This window comes from Lobosporangium transversale (genome assembly GCF_002105155.1).
Source record: "Lobosporangium transversale strain NRRL 3116 chromosome Unknown BCR41scaffold_5, whole genome shotgun sequence".
NCBI classification, from domain to species: domain Eukaryota; kingdom Fungi; phylum Mortierellomycota; class Mortierellomycetes; order Mortierellales; family Mortierellaceae; genus Lobosporangium; species Lobosporangium transversale.
In genome coordinates this window covers 807350-824285 of record NW_019028983.1, presented here as the reverse complement: position 1 = coordinate 824285, position 16936 = coordinate 807350, and the positions used below count along the sequence as shown (strand labels likewise).

At 40.1% G+C, this 16936-nt stretch overlaps 5 protein-coding genes across 5 annotated transcripts; 2 read left to right on the top strand and 3 right to left on the bottom strand.

Moving 5' to 3' along the window:
• The first annotated feature begins 513 nt into the window (after nt 1-513).
• BCR41DRAFT_347402 (hypothetical protein) lies at nt 514-2812 on the top strand. Its single transcript, XM_022023089.1, has 3 exons — nt 514-1338; nt 1461-1825; nt 2377-2812. Exons 1-3 carry the CDS (start codon nt 852-854, stop codon nt 2491-2493), a joined length of 969 nt encoding a protein of 322 aa, XP_021884836.1. The 5' UTR covers nt 514-851; the 3' UTR covers nt 2494-2812.
• Nucleotides 2813-9368: 6556 nt separating this feature from the next.
• On the bottom strand, nt 9369-11162 carry BCR41DRAFT_347400 (Sec20-domain-containing protein). Its single transcript, XM_022023088.1, has 4 exons — nt 10558-11162; nt 10378-10469; nt 10019-10266; nt 9369-9926 (listed from the first exon to the last, which is right to left on the bottom strand). The coding sequence occupies exons 1-4, from the start codon at nt 10744-10746 to the stop codon at nt 9415-9417; spliced, it is 1041 nt and encodes a 346-aa protein (XP_021884835.1). The 5' UTR covers nt 10747-11162; the 3' UTR covers nt 9369-9414.
• Nucleotides 11163-12211: 1049 nt separating this feature from the next.
• On the top strand, nt 12212-13627 carry BCR41DRAFT_347396 (rab-GTPase-TBC domain-domain-containing protein). Its single transcript, XM_022023087.1, has 3 exons — nt 12212-12631; nt 12816-13247; nt 13368-13627. Exons 1-3 carry the CDS (start codon nt 12239-12241, stop codon nt 13596-13598), a joined length of 1056 nt encoding a protein of 351 aa, XP_021884834.1. The 5' UTR covers nt 12212-12238; the 3' UTR covers nt 13599-13627.
• A 722-nt stretch (nt 13628-14349) lies between these two features.
• BCR41DRAFT_300687 (cyclin-domain-containing protein) lies at nt 14350-14703 on the bottom strand (the record flags this gene model as incomplete). Its single annotated transcript, XM_022020585.1, has 1 exon — nt 14350-14703. A coding segment is annotated over one exon (354 nt), but the record flags the coding sequence as incomplete, so codon positions are not given.
• Nucleotides 14704-14735: 32 nt separating this feature from the next.
• BCR41DRAFT_182779 (hypothetical protein) lies at nt 14736-16312 on the bottom strand. Its single transcript, XM_022019769.1, has one exon. It carries the CDS (start codon nt 16041-16043, stop codon nt 14769-14771), a length of 1275 nt encoding a protein of 424 aa, XP_021884832.1. The 5' UTR covers nt 16044-16312; the 3' UTR covers nt 14736-14768.
• Nucleotides 16313-16936: the final 624 nt, after the last annotated feature.

Sequence of the window (16936 nt, the reverse complement as noted above, 5' to 3'; positions counted from 1 at the left end):
TGCACTTCAAGACCATTCGTGCACAGAAACAAACATGAAAAGGGTATGTTTGAATGTACTGACAGCTTTCAGTTGAGTGAAAAGCAGGAAAGCGAGAGTATCAATTCAGAGACCAAACCTCTATTTAATTTCGAGATGCTATTTCTAGTTCCAAGTGGAAGGTTGCCTGTATTTCAGTGAATGCATAATGGCTTGCATGCTTGGGAAAGAGGTCAATCTTCTGGATATGCACCCAACGGCTAGATTTCCCAGCCATGGGGTCTATACCGCTTTAATTAATGTCTGGCTTATTAACTGTGCAGACTTGAAGTAAGAGCCAATTGATTATTTTCCTTGCCAAGCAATTCACATCACCATTTTTTTTTTTTTTTTTTTTTTTTTTGGATGATTAGGAGGCATCCAATTATAATTAAGTACTCGTACTTGATTTATGGTTCTAAGTGCCTGAATAGTCTGAATAGTCCACAAGATTAGGGCGTCTTTTGGAGCAATTTTCAACAAAAATTATTTATAAGCATTTTCCTGCTTTCTGCTCCTTCCTTCAATCAAACTCTTATCTTTCTTATCCTTCTCTCAGGTTACTCATGTTGCACCTGCAACAGGGTTATTATTTATCATTATCCACGTTCAATCCGTCATGCTAATAGCCCTAGTTTGTTTGTTCAACACCGGATCCTCTCTTGACATCCCTTTCCAATCTGTGTCTCCAATTGAAAACTAAAGGGTATCCTCCTTTTCTCTTCTCTTCGTCCTTGCAGCTACGTAGCAACCCGCAATAGCTATATGTTCTGTTATTACCAGAGCTTAGCTTCCACAATATTATTTGCCGTCTCATATTCTCAACCAGAAAAATGGGTCTCAAAAAGTTGACACAAATAATACAGTCTGCACATGAAACGAAGGAAAATGGCTGTTCTCAAGCTGAAGTTGCTGAGATATCGGCAGCAACCTTGGGAAATGATCCCCCGCTTTCATGGTATGCCAGTATATCAGCAATGTGTCTCAATACAGTTACACCATTAGGACAAAATTCACCTCCCACAAGCGCCAGCTACAATGGCAATAGTAATCCGAGTCGCATTCCACCGCCTTACTCTTTCCCTCCCTCCGACAGAAGCAACATAAGGGATGGGGCGGGAATTTCATCTCCAGTACCAGCGCAGAGGGCCCGTTCCATCCCAATACATTTCCTGGTCAACCCTACACCACAATCACCAAGATCGTTCACCACCTTCGAACTTCCTTCTCCTTCGTCAACCCTACCTTCCATATCTACTCCGTCCTCGATCCCTATACCGCACCATCCATCGGGACAATTAATTTGCCAGTACACACCAGGTTAGTCGACTAAAAGAGCCCTGCGCGCAACATCACTTATCAGACTACAGAAACAACACATATCATCTGTTCAGAGCAATGTGGGTAAATCTAACAAACATGAACGTTTTTGTTGCCATTAGCTCTTTTTGATGATTCAGTAAAAAATACCCTGCCAGATGCACAACAGTCGCGCCTTTATATTCCTCCATCGACATCTACGCCCGAGCCTGCTTCTAGTGATAATAACCCTTCTTGTATATTGAAAGTCTCGAATAGTGGTGTTAAAGGTGATACTGAAGCACTGAGTGAAAATGGTACCAATCCGACTCGATCTGTATCCGTACGAAGAACAAAAAAGCCGGATGTGAAGATTACAAAGACAGGAAAGATTTCCCACAGGGTATCAAGAAGTGGCTTTAACAAAAAAACTACTGCTTATAATCGGTTCCTTCAGCAGCAGAGCAAATGTATGACTAAGAATTACCCTCACTTGACGCCGCAAGAGGTACGTCTTTTTTTTCTATTTATTTTTTTTATTATATTTTATGTTAGACAGATAAAATTGTTTTTTTTTTTTTTCATGTACCGATTCTGGAGATATTTCCTCCCATTATTCTTTCACTGAAATTTATATGCGCATTTTAACCGCCTACTCTCAATTAAACGTAATATAATATATATATATGTATATATATACTTTTTGTTCCTATCCTTTATCGCTCACGATCTGGGTTTTTAGTGGCCTTTAGTAGCTTTGGAAAGCGTTTATGCACTGCAACAAAACAAAACAAAAGCAAAAAAATAACAAACAACAGTGTTATAAATATTGAGCCTCTAGTCAATTACTTTTTATTGGGCTTCCAAAGAAAAAAAAAATGTAAAAGTGCGATTCAAAAAAAAAGGCACTTTGGGGTTTTCCCCCTTCCAATCAGATATACCGCAACTCCGTGTACAATAATTAGTGTTTACCAGTTTTTATGCTCGCTGAATATACATGTTCTTTATTGCGAGTTAAACTAATATGTGGGTGGTATACCTCTATAATTCGGGACATAGCGAATGAAACTAATAGCAGAGGCTTGGGCCGTTTCCGAGAAGAATCCACACACAACGCGAAGGAGTCGCTTCCAAGCAGTAGTAGACAGCCGAAACCAAGGTCAGGGCCTCAGCTAGAACCTCTCCTTTTTCTCCGAACCTTATTCCGCCTCATCAATAAGCCTGTCCTTTGTCGCTCAGAGCAACTCGAGGACATTAGTTAAAATAAGCAGTGATCTAAATATTATTCTAGTAATTGAGATAGGGTCAGTAATGATGATAGTGAATAAGTGAATACGGTGGTTCTCTTGATTATGGTCAATCCATACCGATAATGCTAGCAATGATGGTAGTGAGTATGATGCTCATAGCCATTAGAGCTGAGAACATCGATGTATGATGCTTCCCTTATTTATTATCAATTCATACTAACAATACTATCTGAATATCTGTGGAAGCTAGCAAGGAAGCTAGCAACCCGAATGTTCAAATTTGACCATTTCTATGTGGTATTCCCCTACTCTCGGTAATGTTGATAATGGGGTTGCATGAAATAATAGCCGTCCTCACTTTTAAAAATTGGATTTGATGACGAAGGGTTGATGTTACCCTTAATGCGGTACAAATCTGAATTTTTATAAATGTATCAATGCGGAGAGAATAAAAGAAAAAAAAAAAAAAATAGAGTGATGATTATTAATGCGAATAAGAAAAAGTTCCTTTTTAGCCATACTGTTACACCTCCTATGCGTAAAAAAAAAAAAAAAAAGCACGTATTAATGGAAGATTAATGTTAAATAGGGGGTTTTCTGTATCTCATAAGTATGAGCCGGTACTTGCAAGTAAGGAGATAAGGACAATATCTGCACAGATTCACAAAAAAGTGTAGTGCTCAATAATTATTGAACCTCCTAGGATCACATGTATCTATATAGATGTATTTTTTTCTTTTTTTTCTTTTTATTTTTTTTTTGTCGCCAGTAGTCAAGGATAAGATACCCGAGTGTCCCATAGACCCTAATTTGCAATGTTGCCTTTTGGGTAACATAATGATGTTGAAAAAGGAGTCGGATTAAATTCGTCAACAAGCTACCCCCTGTTGGAAAAGTGTCTAAAGTTTGATTCAAATTTATTATTTTTTATTTGTATATTTGTATTTAGCCATTTCATAATTATTAGCAACTGTAACTTGTATATAAATATAAATAAAAATATACATATATATATATATACTTTGTCAGCTTACAGCACGCTTTTTTGTTTTGTAGCTTGTAGATTCTGATTGCATGTTCTGTTCGATGGCCTGACATGGAGCCATCGAACATTGCTAGTCTCGACCGACATGCTTAGGCTAGAAGGATTAGAATAATTAATGATCACCATTGAGAGACTGTGAATGTTATAGGCGTACAGACCTTTGAACTTACTCCTGTAACGATACTCAACATTAAATAGCTAATTCCCGCGCTTCAAACGACTGTTTAATTTAAAGCTATTTTAAAATACTCGTTCTGACGTGCGGCGACACTGAAAATAGGTCCGGGATAGTATAGCCTATTATGGCGTAAGTGACGCATGCTACAGTGACACGCATCTAGTCGTAGATTTTTTTTAGAAAAAAAAAGGCTGAGAGGGACGCCAGTTAACATCCCAATAAAGGATCAAAAACAAAAAATAGTGCTGCTATCCTCTTCATCTGTCATTTCTCTTTGGCAGGACAGAGCGTTTTTGTCGATATCACTTTCTATTCTTGAGTTATCTGAAAAAAAAGATGGACCATTTTCATATGTGAGCATCAAATTAGGACTAAAATCTCGATTTTTGATTGGCTAAACCTTATTTATAATTATGTCACTGTTATTGTTAAGGGTGTCAGGCACTATATTTCCAAGTCCCAGTTTGCTGGAATACGCCAATGAGACCAATATTTTTTCACCTGTTCAGCAATATGACCAGACATATTTTTTCGATATGCGTCCATGCGATAGCTGTAAGTAATAAACCATCATATGTTTGCTCTTGACATTATAAAGGGAAGCTCCAATACAAGAAATATGAAGCTATTTACAAACATATTGTTGATTATCACAAGGAACAATAGTTTCGATAGATTTGTTTGTGGGGTTTTTAGGCATCGCAGTAAAACTAAAGGGAGAGAGATGGAGTACCCACGGCAACCGCTTTGAGTTGCTACCTTTTAAAAAAGGTCATAGATTGTGAGTTGTCTATATATGCTTTTCTAGTCTTCATGGTGTTGGCTGCATCTTGCATTTGGGGTTGCAGTATTTGCCCAAAAAAAATTTTAAAACACGCTCTATTAATCCACTCTTCCACCTCAGTTTCATCCCTGAATCTCGTTCAGTCTCTGGATCGTTGTTGATATTCTTCCAGCTCTGTATATGTTGAGATTTCACTCACTCCTCTCCAAGCTGGAAGCTACTAAAGTCTATATCAACTGAGTCATCGATGACCTCTGTCTGCAAATTCTGGAGTGATATCTGTAAAGCCTGTTCTACTTCAACAAATTTGAGTTGTACTTTTTTTTGTCGAGCATCTCGCAACTGCCTCTTCTTTTATTCAAGTCGCCCATTATAATTTATAGATTATATATTAAGGAAAATAAAAACTTTTCTGAGTGTGCAGAGAGATGATGATTGACTTTAAGAAGAGATGTACACCAAAATGAGTGACTAATTAAGGTTTTTTCCTAAATTTTTCTGCGACTAGATGCGGGTCACTATAGCTTCAGAGAAGGATCGATGCAGCAGTATAAGTAAATATCCCTAAGGATAAGGGCCCTGCACTTATTTCTCGAGATTGGGCCGAGAAAAGTCCGTATTTTAGTATGACAACGCCAAGGTAGAATCAGGTCGATAAAATGGTCAGTAAACCCTCTGGGCAACTGAAAACGTTTGGTTCTACGCAAAACACAATCTTGGTTTCCATCCAGCGACACTGAAATCACTCGAATCATTATGGGTACGAAGCTAAGATATTTGGAGCATGCTCGGGAGTTCCCCGAAGGCTTTTATGGAAGCATATGCGAATGCTGCGCAATAGGAATTAAAGAAAAAAGATAAAATGGCGATATTAAAAAAAAGTATTAAATTAGTGCGACCCTATTTTTGAAGCTTTCCTCGTTTACAAGAGATAAAGACTTCTTGCAGGCCTTCAAACAAAATACTCTATGCTGCATGTGATTAGTTTTGGACATACTGACCGTTGCTTCTCACTTTGACTACACCGTGTGATGAACCCAATCATGGATAATCCGAGCGGTTGGATTACTTTGCACGATAAATAGAATGACATACTAGAATATATACTTGGCTTTATTCGCACGTGATACATGTGGTTGCCATGAATCGGCTGTGTGAGAGCAAGCAATGCTTTACTGCATAAAAAAGCACCTAGTTGTAAACTCTGATGGATAAGGTGGGTGACAAGAACCGAGCAAGGGCAAGAATGAGTTTGATCTAATATTTTTTATGCTCTTTTACGATGGAGTAGGGGATGGCGACAGAGCAGGATTAGATATTAATCCTTCATGGCAATAATAGACCTCTATGCAAAAAAAAAAAAAAAAAAAAAAAAAAAAAGTGAATAAGTGACGCGACTTTAATAACTACCATGATTGCTGTTACTCACATATCATCAAAAAACGATGCGGATTAAACCATTAAAAAAAGGGATATAGAGCAACTGTTGACCGGTATTGGATAAAGACGGAAGAATCGTGCGAAGGGAGAGGGAGTCCATCGACTGCAAGTGGTCTAATTCGGGTATTTCCTTGACACGAGACTAGAGGGCGAAAGACTTTCACGGAGTTTACTTGTCATTCATCCGGGTTATATGGCTGTTGGTAAGAAGCTGTGATGGTGAAGCTCACCCTTCGTGTAGCTAAGGTCGATGGCGGACGTTCATCTATGAATCTTCATGTTTCGTGAAGCAAACCAGTCTTAGTTAGGGGACTGCTTACGTGAATTGGAGGCGTTTGCTGTTCTGTTGGCAAGGCACCAGATGTTACAGACGATCCATCAAAAGACAAGACAAGAAAAAAATCGTTTAAAATCCTTCATTAGTAGATGACTAAGCTTTTTTTTTTTTTTTTTTTTTTTTGGCAACAATCATAAATTAAATCCCGCAGTTGATCAGTATCTGGTATTCTGTTAGGCTGTTAATGCAAGGCCCTCACGTATCCGTATATATTTATCATACAGAAGAATACGCCTCAAATAAAGATCAGGACTATGAGTCTGTGAGGCAGATAATATCAAGGCTAGGGTGTCGAGCGAGTGATTTATTGAAAGAAGTTTATGGAACTAGATACACATATGGGATCCCTATATATATTCTGAAGAAGCTATCTCAACTGTCATGTAATACTATAAGGCCTTCTCTTGCCAAATCTGTACCTTTAATCCCCACTCTAGGCGAGCCCTTTGCCCTGAGGATCTAACAGAGGAACTTATTTAGCGCACCACGAGATGTGGACATCCTGTATCAGCAAGCGCAACGTCGAGTGATTGATAGGGATATGGTGTTCTCGAAAGGATCGAGTCCAGTCATAAAGAATATATTCCACATGCAGGAAACGCCAATCTTGAGCTCTGTTCCTCATGTCGAAAGCGTTGGTAGCCATGACTATTGAAAGATCTTTAGTTGTGAATTTGTTCTTGAGATAAAGGGTAGTCCTATCTTGAATAAGTTGCCTGCCAATTGATAGCTCTTTTACGTAGCTATCCCATTAGACCTTAACAATAGCTTCCCATACACGAAAACCATAGATGGCAGCCAATCTCTCCGGGCCAGTAAAGGGCGTAGCCTGCATGACGAAGACATTTCCGAAGGGAAGCCGAGGGATATTGTACAGGTGATGCTTCTGTAGTATCGCTTTGGGGAATGGAATGCGACACTCAAAATTCAAACAAGCATACTTTTATAACGGTTCCCGCTCCGGCATAAAAGAGGGATCTTTATCCTGGAAGCAAACCTCGGATATATCGGTATACTGTGCATGCCCGTATGCATAGATATTTTCCTCTGTACCCTAGTCGCGCCATCGCTGTGAAGCTGTATGATCTTTTTGTAGAGTATTGACACAAGTGATGAACGTTTCTGCTGGTTTGAAAGTATTTACTTGGAAACGGCTATTGATCCGTTGTTCAGTGTCGCACGAACCAGTGTTTTTGGAAACAGATTGATCAAATGTGTTCGATTGTACATCTATTTGGGCATCCAAACCTTCGAGAATGCAACCTTTTATCTCTTCGCCCCCATAATACCTTGTTGATCAGTCACTTGACTGTGTTGTTCAGGAACAGGACCAAGTATCCGATTTCATTACCCAAGAGCAGACGAGTAAGGGGAGGAGACTTGAGCCCCAGAACGACAAAAAGTGTGTGCGATTTGATCCAGAGTACTGTCTTCTTGTACACCCCTATGCAAACCATATGGAAGCGTCACCGGAGCTCCACGAATGGCTAAAGATACTTGAATACCGTACAAAGAACCAGCTCCTAATCCTAACAGGTATTAATACGTGCCTCGCTGCAAACAACTATTCGAAGACTGGTGTATTGCAGAGGCCGAGCAAGGGTATAGGGAGACCATCCCGAGCATTTCGTGGAAGAAAAGAACGGACGAAAAAATGAGTTGAGAGAGGTTCATGGCAACACATTATCCAAATCAACTGCACGCCGCTATTTGCGCCCAGGGGGCTTTACTGGGGGAAGGGGGCTTTACTGGGGGAAAGGGGTTTGCAGATCCATTACGCATGGTCGTCCTTCTAACATAAAGCTCCGGAAAACCTATTTTGTGAAATGTTTCTCCAACCCCAGGAAGATCGATGATCAACTCGTACCCATTTGGCCTGAGTTCTTCCTTGATGAAGCATACTATCACTTAGACCATTCTTCCACCGATCGGTGGGTAAAGTCCAATGGCGGTATTGTGAGCCAACCTCCTCGACAGCCGCTTCCCGTTATTTTCGCAGGATTCGTAGTGTATTATGATGAAAGCAAGAAAAAGGTAGTGGGGAGATTTGTGGATGAGAGCATTCATATTTGGAAGGAAATGCGACCGCACCCAAGAAAAATGTCAGGAACCAGCAATCAAGCAGGAATGAAATGCAAGAGGACAGTCAAGTCTTTGAATCTAACGAGGATCACCATGGTAGCTTCAACCACATAGTGCTTGGATCTTTATAGCCTTTACCATTCCGTTTATTATTAATACTAAATCTTTATAAATTATACAATATTGGTGAACATGAAGCAACCGATCGAAACATGTGCTGAACTGCTGCAATAGTTGATGACTGTTCTCCAAAATCCAATTGCCGCCTTCGGTCGTTGACTTGCCAGGTTATAAAACCCTAAATACACAGAATACAAATCACTCGAGAAGCAAGAGTACCGCTTCATGAGTGGATATGATCAAGTATATTTGAAAGAGAGTCAAGCGAAAGACCTCATGGCGCCTTACAGGACATAAGCTATGATCAGCCCCTCAATTGATCGTATGTGTCGCATCTGATTCTGACTACCAGACCACTTTAGTCTAAATCTGGTTTCATTCAAGAGTTGAGATACAAATAATTACATATACAAAAGATAAAAAGATGTCATTTCATCTTTCGTTGTCCCAGGTAGCCTAGCATGCAGCTACGCTGTAAGCTACAAGAAATATGAAGCAAATAAACCGGCTGCAAAGCGAGCAAAGACGGTCAGATCACTTCATGCTGATCTAATGTGAAGATCAAAATGCACAAGGGAATATTTGCACTTCACACAGCTGTAAGGATATTATCGTAGATCACCAGAACCCTCTAAAGGCCATGTCAGGTCCAAGTAGGGCTACCTTGCGCGAGCCATCAGCACTAGACGACCCAGGCACTGGCTGAAGAGATATAAATGGTTTCTTATTCGAATAGTATTCTTTATTCCATAGCCAATACATTAAGACAAAGAGATAGTCTTCTTGTATGCTATATTCATTCCTTTTATTTTTATTATCATCATTATTTTATTATAATATCCTTTATTTTTTAATTCTCAGTTACAGGTAGATATCTGGCTCCCCAAAAATTGCATCCAAAACTCCTAAAAGGCCCTGAGGCGAGCTAGTGGGGGCAGATTGCTTTAGGATTGTTGTACTGGTTGAATGGGCACTTAATGTTGCAGTTGCTTTTTCTAGATGCTCTGTTAATGCTGTGACTGCTGGGCGAAGGCTTTTTTCAATGGAATCCAATGTAGTTACTAAGGATTTTGGTTCTGTTAACGGCGTTGTAGAGGCCATTGGAGGGATTTTCAGGGATGGAACTAGGATGGAATACATCCACCGGATAGGCATGAGGAAATAACTGATTAGGGATACTCCGCGGTCTGCAATGCGCTTTTTAAGGATGTACATAACAACCAGTGAAAACAACAGCAGCCCAAATCCGATCAATAGTCGATCTGTCCAATCAGCTTGGTTAAGTTTGGTAATGAGATTCTTGCCACGCTTAAGTACTTCATCATATGTTTGATACTCATTTACTGTAGTCCTGAGGGTCTTTGAGGAGTCATCTAAAACACACCAAATATATGAGATCAATTTATATATGGAGCATTTTATAAAAAAATAATAAAATATATGTATATGTACATATGAAGCTTACCAATAATTTTAGCTGAATGTGCAGTGCGCTCGACTTCCTGCTGCATAAGTTTTAGAGTCCTGTTCAAACTCTCGTTCTGCTCCTTACTTGTATTCAATAGATATTCGTTCATGTTGTTGGAAGCGCCCCTTCTTCTGATCTCTATTGCAGACTTGGAACCGCTGAGTAACAGCTGTCTTTCATTCTTTGCTTCATTATCGATTGTTTGTTTAGAATGCAGGATCGCTTGTCGTAGTGCTTGTTGTTGTCTAAAAAAAAAAAAAAAAGATAAAAAATAATCCTAGGTAACGCGTTTCATTTCATTTTAAGGTTTTATCAATTGGTGATGTGATTTTCGTATTGCAATCACGTTTACATACTGTTTGAATTGTGCTTCCATACTCTTCAGCATAGTCAAAATAAGTATTCGATCTGCTTCCCTATCCTGCTCGTCTGACGATAACCTCAACTCCTAAATAGACGACGTTATGAAGGCGGTGAATCTACTGGAATAAGGAATAGGAGAACATAAGGCAGAAACGGTAGTCAAAAAAAAATACCTCAATTTTTGCTTCGATAGATTTAGACTCCTCTCGTGCAGTGCGAACAAGCTCTTGCTGAACAGTGATGGTGCCTCCAGTTAGATTCCTGAGTTTATTAATGTGGCCGTCAAGTATGTGGTACTCTTTCCTCAGAGCATCAATTTGCATCTGGATGGTGTGAGGTAATGTCTGTGGAATTGGTGGCATACTTGGAATTGTTCTTTACTTGATGGAGTTCCTTGTTGGTTGAATGAAGATAGTTTGGTCAGAGACTCGAAGATGCTGTTGCCGTTCTAGTTGTTGTTTGATGATTGCTTGATCCTTTGCTGCTGTCCTTTAAACGAGCCAACAGAACCAATGACAGAGGAAGAGACAATAGCGAATAGGTGTAACTTTGTCATGTTTATTCGAAACAGTCACCTGTCTGTCGCCTGTCATCATTCTCTTTCTCTCATTTAAGCTCCTCTGTGACAATCGTTTGCTCATTCTCGCCTTCTTACCATAAAGACTGACCTATTTCTATCGCCTACTATACTGCCAACAAAAGCGTAATTATTTAAAAAGTGCGTTTTCCCTGGCACTCATTCACTTCTCTTTGAGATGGATTTCTCTGCTACACCAAGGTAAAAAAAAGAATAGCTCGCGTATCGATGGGTTATATTTCTGTTCGGCCTTTTAAGGAAGCAGAGGACAATTTTTAACCTCCTCCTGCTCCTCTTCATCTACCTGTGTGCTCATGACTCCACTACTGTTTCTAGAGTAGGGTTCTGGAAGCGTCATATCACTAAACACCCTGGGTCGTAAGTATCATAAAGCTACATCTAGATTTGTAAAGCTGGAAATTGATTTGATTCTGTAGGAAGCAAGATACTAATTTTCTTACGCAAAATGGTCGTTATATTCGTCATGATCACCATTACTTTTAGAGTCAAGCCTGTCCAAGGCAAGATGGGTGTGACAGGGAATATGGTTTTTGGTGCTCAATACTCTCATGCAACCTCAGTAATGGAGGTGGAGCGTTTAAGGTAAAAAATAGGTCCTGGAATGACATTGGTCATTTCGATAGCGTGGATAATGATAGGTATTTTTGACTTTAATATTTGTTATTAATGGTCTCAGATTATTTTTGTACCATGTTTTATATCACTGTAATTTTTATTGTTAATTTTATTTAACAGGGCGTTACAACTGGACACTAGCTCATGGCCACACGATCACTCATCCATTGCAGACTATGACAGCAACCCCGAGTTGTCAGGATACCAGACTTTACCAGCACAGGACGTTAAGGAAGATACAGAACAGGATACGCCCGTAGGAACACCTATCAAAACCACAGCCGATGCATCTCAGAGCTTCTCAGAGTCATTAGAAGCAATTTTGTCAGTCCAGACATCAAAAGCAGACATCAGCTCATCAATATCAGGGATTAAAACCCAAGATATTAACAAAAGAGATTCATCGCCGAAACCCGAAACATTAGTATCTGGTAGTGCAATAGCCTCAGGTGCTATTGAGGGTATGAAGTCCAATGCGCGCAGTATTCTGCTAGGTAAGGTGCAGGACTTCAAAAATAAAAAAGAATATCATGGGAAACTTGCTGCATGGTTGATCAAGGGATCAGATATATACTCTCTCGCTCTGTTTATTGTTGCTAGATCCACTTTTAATTCTCAAGGGATTGAGTTACGAGTCTGCAATGGGTGACCTTCATTTGATCGGAACCGAGCATCAAACAGATCAGGTGTACGTGCTTCAGAGGAGTAAGCAGAAAGCACGTTTCCTCAAATTTAAGGAGATCTTGCAGCAGTCTGTAGTTGATTTGGAAGACCTTCGGAAGCACTCGTGGTCCGGCGTGCCTACAGCAATCCGGCCTATTGTATGGCAGTTACTAGTAGGATATTTGCCTTGCAATTCGGATCGCAGAAATTTAGCACTAGAGCGGAAGCGGAAAGAGTATCAAGACGGAGTACAGCAGACGTTTGCACGAGGAATCGAGGGCCTTGACCAGACAATTTGGCATCAAGTTTTCATCGATGTACCAAGAACGAACCCAAAGATGGCCCTCTTTCAGAACCAAACAACTCAACGGGTAAGCTTTTCTTTTTTTTATATTTTTTTTCCTTTCTTCTTTTTTCTTTTCCATTTTTTCTTAAAAGTAAATAAAATAAAGGAAATAAATTACAAGCCCATGTTGTTTAGCATTACATCAATTACAACAAAAAATGGTACGAGTTTATTATTGATAACTCATGGTTTTTTGATGCTTGTAATAGTGTCTCGAAAGGATTCTTTATTGCTGGGCAATTAGGCATCCTGCAAGTAGTTATGTCCAAGGCATCAACGACCTGGTGACACCATTCTTTCTTGTCTTCCTGACTGCATATATTGAGGAGGACCAAGACCCGGAATCATATGACATCTCACGCCTACCAACAGAAATTTTGGCAGCTATAGAAGCGGATAGCTATTGGTGTCTTACAAAACTCTTGGACGGAATTCAGGATAATTACACGCATGCGCAACCGGGTATTCAAAGACAAATTGTGAAACTGCGCGAGTTAATTTGTAGAATCGATGCGCCGCTGGCGGCCCACCTTCAATCCGAACATGTCGAATTCATCCAATTCTCGTTCAGGTGGATGAATTGCCTACTAATGCGAGAGGTGACTTTGCAACACACAATTCGAATGTGGGATACATATCTAGTAAGTCTGACAGTTCATTTATGGCTGAATGATCAATCAAACGAAGAGATATATTTGAGAACTGTCAAGAATGTTTTCTAATATTTTTTTTTTATTGTTACTGCTTATTGTTATTTGAAGACCGAGCACCCACATGGATTTTCTGAATTCCATCTTTACGTTTGTGCTGCGTTTTTGACAAAGTGGTCTGCAGAGCTGCTCAGAATGGAGTTTCAGGAGATCATGTTGTTCCTACAGGATGTACCAACGGACGATTGGCAGGAGAAAGATATCGAACTCTTGCTTTCCGAGGCGTTCATGTGGAAAAGTCTTTTTCATGCGTCTCCCATGCATCTTGGTGGATCAAAATAGAAATCAAAAGCTCAGATGCATCATAAAACACAAATTAACATTATGAGACCATGCTTTTTATTGTTATTATTATTATTTGTTTTGTTTTGTTTATTGAAAGAGCGAGGAGAGGGTATTGTGTAAGGTGATTCGATTTGTTAACTTCCAATGCTCTAGCCTTCAACGTAATGGATATTTATTCCGTCGCAGGTATTTTGATGAATCAATTTTCTTTTGCGCCAGAAAGTAATAATAAAAAAAAGGTGAAAAATCCAAATGCATGACAAAGACTCAGCATACTAGCCATAAAAAAGTAGTTCACACAATGTGTGTTGGAAGAACAGAAAAGGCTAAATTGTTGTGGCGGTGCCAATGGCGATGGGCTGCGCACAATGTAGTTTTGGAGATATTTACTCCAAAAAACAAAAAAAAAAAAAAAAAAAAAAAAAAAAAAAGCGATGCACAGCCCGGGGGGCTGAATCTGGGTGCCATCCAAGGACCTGAAAAATGGGATGTGACGTACATTCTCTGTTTAAGTTTTTTTTTTTTTTTTTTTTTTTCTTTTGCGGGGGATTATTTTTATGTTACTCCTCCTCCTGTACTCTTTGGATGAAATGGGTGCTGCCGTGTAAATCGTATGGTGTATGAGTTTTTTTACTATTTTTCTTTTTTGTCTCCTTTTTTCTTTTAATCAAGTCGTAACATCCCATGCGTAATCATACAGGTAGATTCAAATAATTCGTCTCATCCCTTTCCTTCATCTAGATCTCAGCTATCCTTGACCTGGCCCTTGAGCTTGTCCCTGCTGTTTAAGCCAAGTTTCAAGGCTGTGGAGCCAATCTAGATATTCAGCTTCGCTAACAAATAAGCTGAACTGGACTTGATTTAAAAACTCCATCTCCATAACATTGATTTCCTTGACATTAATTCCAGTAACGTCTGACCACGTCTTATTGGTGAATGTGTTATCATCAAGGAACTTGTTGGCGAGCATGAGTGATACCGTAAACAATCGAAACTCAGAGCCCTGCTGTCCATGAATTGAGGGGTTGTTCTTGAGCAGTTTTTGAATGTACTTGAGCGATAGCAAAATCACTGAAGACGAGAGCTGAGTTGCAGTTAGCACCTAAAAAAAAAAAAAAAAAAAAAAAAAAAAGATGGTTAAATAAGCATTACAGGTAATTTTACATGTTACGTGAAGAAATTAGGAGGAGAAAAAAAAATCACCTTCAGGCAAAACTTTTTGAAAGCTGGTCCGGCGGATGGCGGGACGCTTATCCGATGAGGCACGACATTGTAGGCATTGCTTGACGCACCATTAATATTCGGCCTTGTGTGCCATAGGGTATAGACCATCACCGAAGCAAACTCTGCAAGTTGGAGAGTGCTCGTTTGAGGATTTGTAACAACTTCAATGGTGCCCGCATTCCGTGTATCTCGAGAAGGGTCATTTGAAGTATGTTGCTGTTGTTGCTGCTGTTGTGGCGGTATTACTTGCATGCGTTGTTGCTGAATTTGATGCTGCTGTTGCGCTTGCATCATCTGCATTTGTAATTGCTGCTGTTGTTGCTGTTGTTGCTGTTGCTGCTGATGGGTATTAGGCTGCGGTTGGGTTTGCATTGGATGAGATGCCACCATGGTAGGACCCAAAATTTGTTGACGTTGTTGGGCATGAATTTGTTGTTGCAGCTGCTGCTGTTGAAGTTGCTGCTGCTGTAGTTGTTGTTGAAGGTGCTGGGTTTGTAACTGCTGTTGCTGCTGCTGCTGTTGATGATGCGTATGTTGCTGTTGTGGAGGTTGCTGCTGCTGCTGCTGTATGTAAGGTGCCCCACTAGATGGCTGCTGATATTGGGGCATATATCCTGGAGCTGGGGCAAAAGTAACCGGCTGGCTTTGCGATTGCGTTGACATGTAGATTTGTTGATGCTGTGGTGGCTGAGAATGAAGTTGAGGTTGAAGGTAAACCGAAGTTGATGGCAGCTGGTGCTGGTGTTGTTGTTGTTGTTGTTGGAATTGTTGACTTTGATAAGATTGGGATGTTGGTTGCTGGCTCTGATAGGGCGGTGGATAAGGCTGAGGCGTTGACTGCTGACTTTGGTACGAAGTTGAGTAGTGTTGCTGTGTTGGCTGTTGACTCTGGTACGACTGTTGAGATGCTTGCTGCTGTTGCTGCTGTTGCTGCTGTTGCTGCTGTTGTTGTTGCTGTTGTTGATACTGCTGGTGATGTGCGTGCTGAAGTGGTATGGGCGTTGTTGTCACCGAATGGTTTTGAGCAGCGCTGTAGCTTACACTTGTCGGCGCCATAGGATCGTATGACCCGTTTGGGCCCTGGTTCATAGTATATCCTTGTGTGCCAGATCCCATAGGACCCACTGACATTGGAGTCATAGAGCCAACAGGTGTTCCTCCATTTGGGTATTGTTGCATGCCAGACTGGTAGTAAGCCATTGATGCATGTGTGTCCATGCCGAGGTTGATTTTAAGTCACTCAATCAGTCTTGCTATAGACACTAGTTCCTTCTGTTGTGAATGTTGGTCAGAGTTCTCGAGGAAAAATGGCTGTAGCGTTGCGTTGAAAAGTTGGTCCTTGCTTGAAAAAAAGGGCAGATGGAACAGAAAAAACACGAAAAGAGAGTAAGTGACTGAGTCAGACACAACCTGTTTGATGACCTCAGTCTTTTTGAATCACGATGGCCCTTGATTATGCCGAATGCCCGCCTTTCATCGAAAAAAAACAGCCAAACATCGCAGTTGACGTGGCTTCTTTACCTCTTTTATAATTTTAGGTCAAACAAGTCTAAAATAAATATATTTGTCGCAGGAGAGAGAGTGCGAAAGTGAAAAGAGAAAGTGGTAAGAGAAAGAAATATGATGACTGGATATCGTTGTTCTTGCAGTCACTACTGTCCTGCTCTTTCTTTTTTTACAGATTTCTATTTATTTTATTTATTTATTTATTTATTTTTTTTTTTTTTGAATGCAATGGTGATTGGCAATGGTTGAATGATTGGAATGAAAGGGTCGACAAAACTGGACACAACATCACACAATGCAATACAACAAAAATAATACACACGTTACCCAAAAAATAGAGCGTCACGTGCACTCATTGAATACTCTTATCTCTTTCACGCACTTCCACTCTTTTTTTTTTTTTCTTTTCTCTCCGTTTCTCATTTTTCTCTCTTTTCAACATTCAGCGAGTGAGCGAGCAAGCGCTGTCCTTCTGCCTCTGGAAGAAAATTTTTATGCTTTGACTGGTTGACTTGCTTCATGGAGAATGCAGATCAGCCGAAAGTTTGCGCATCACTTAACGGAACAATAACAACAACAGCAATAACAGAAAAACCCTCGTCTAT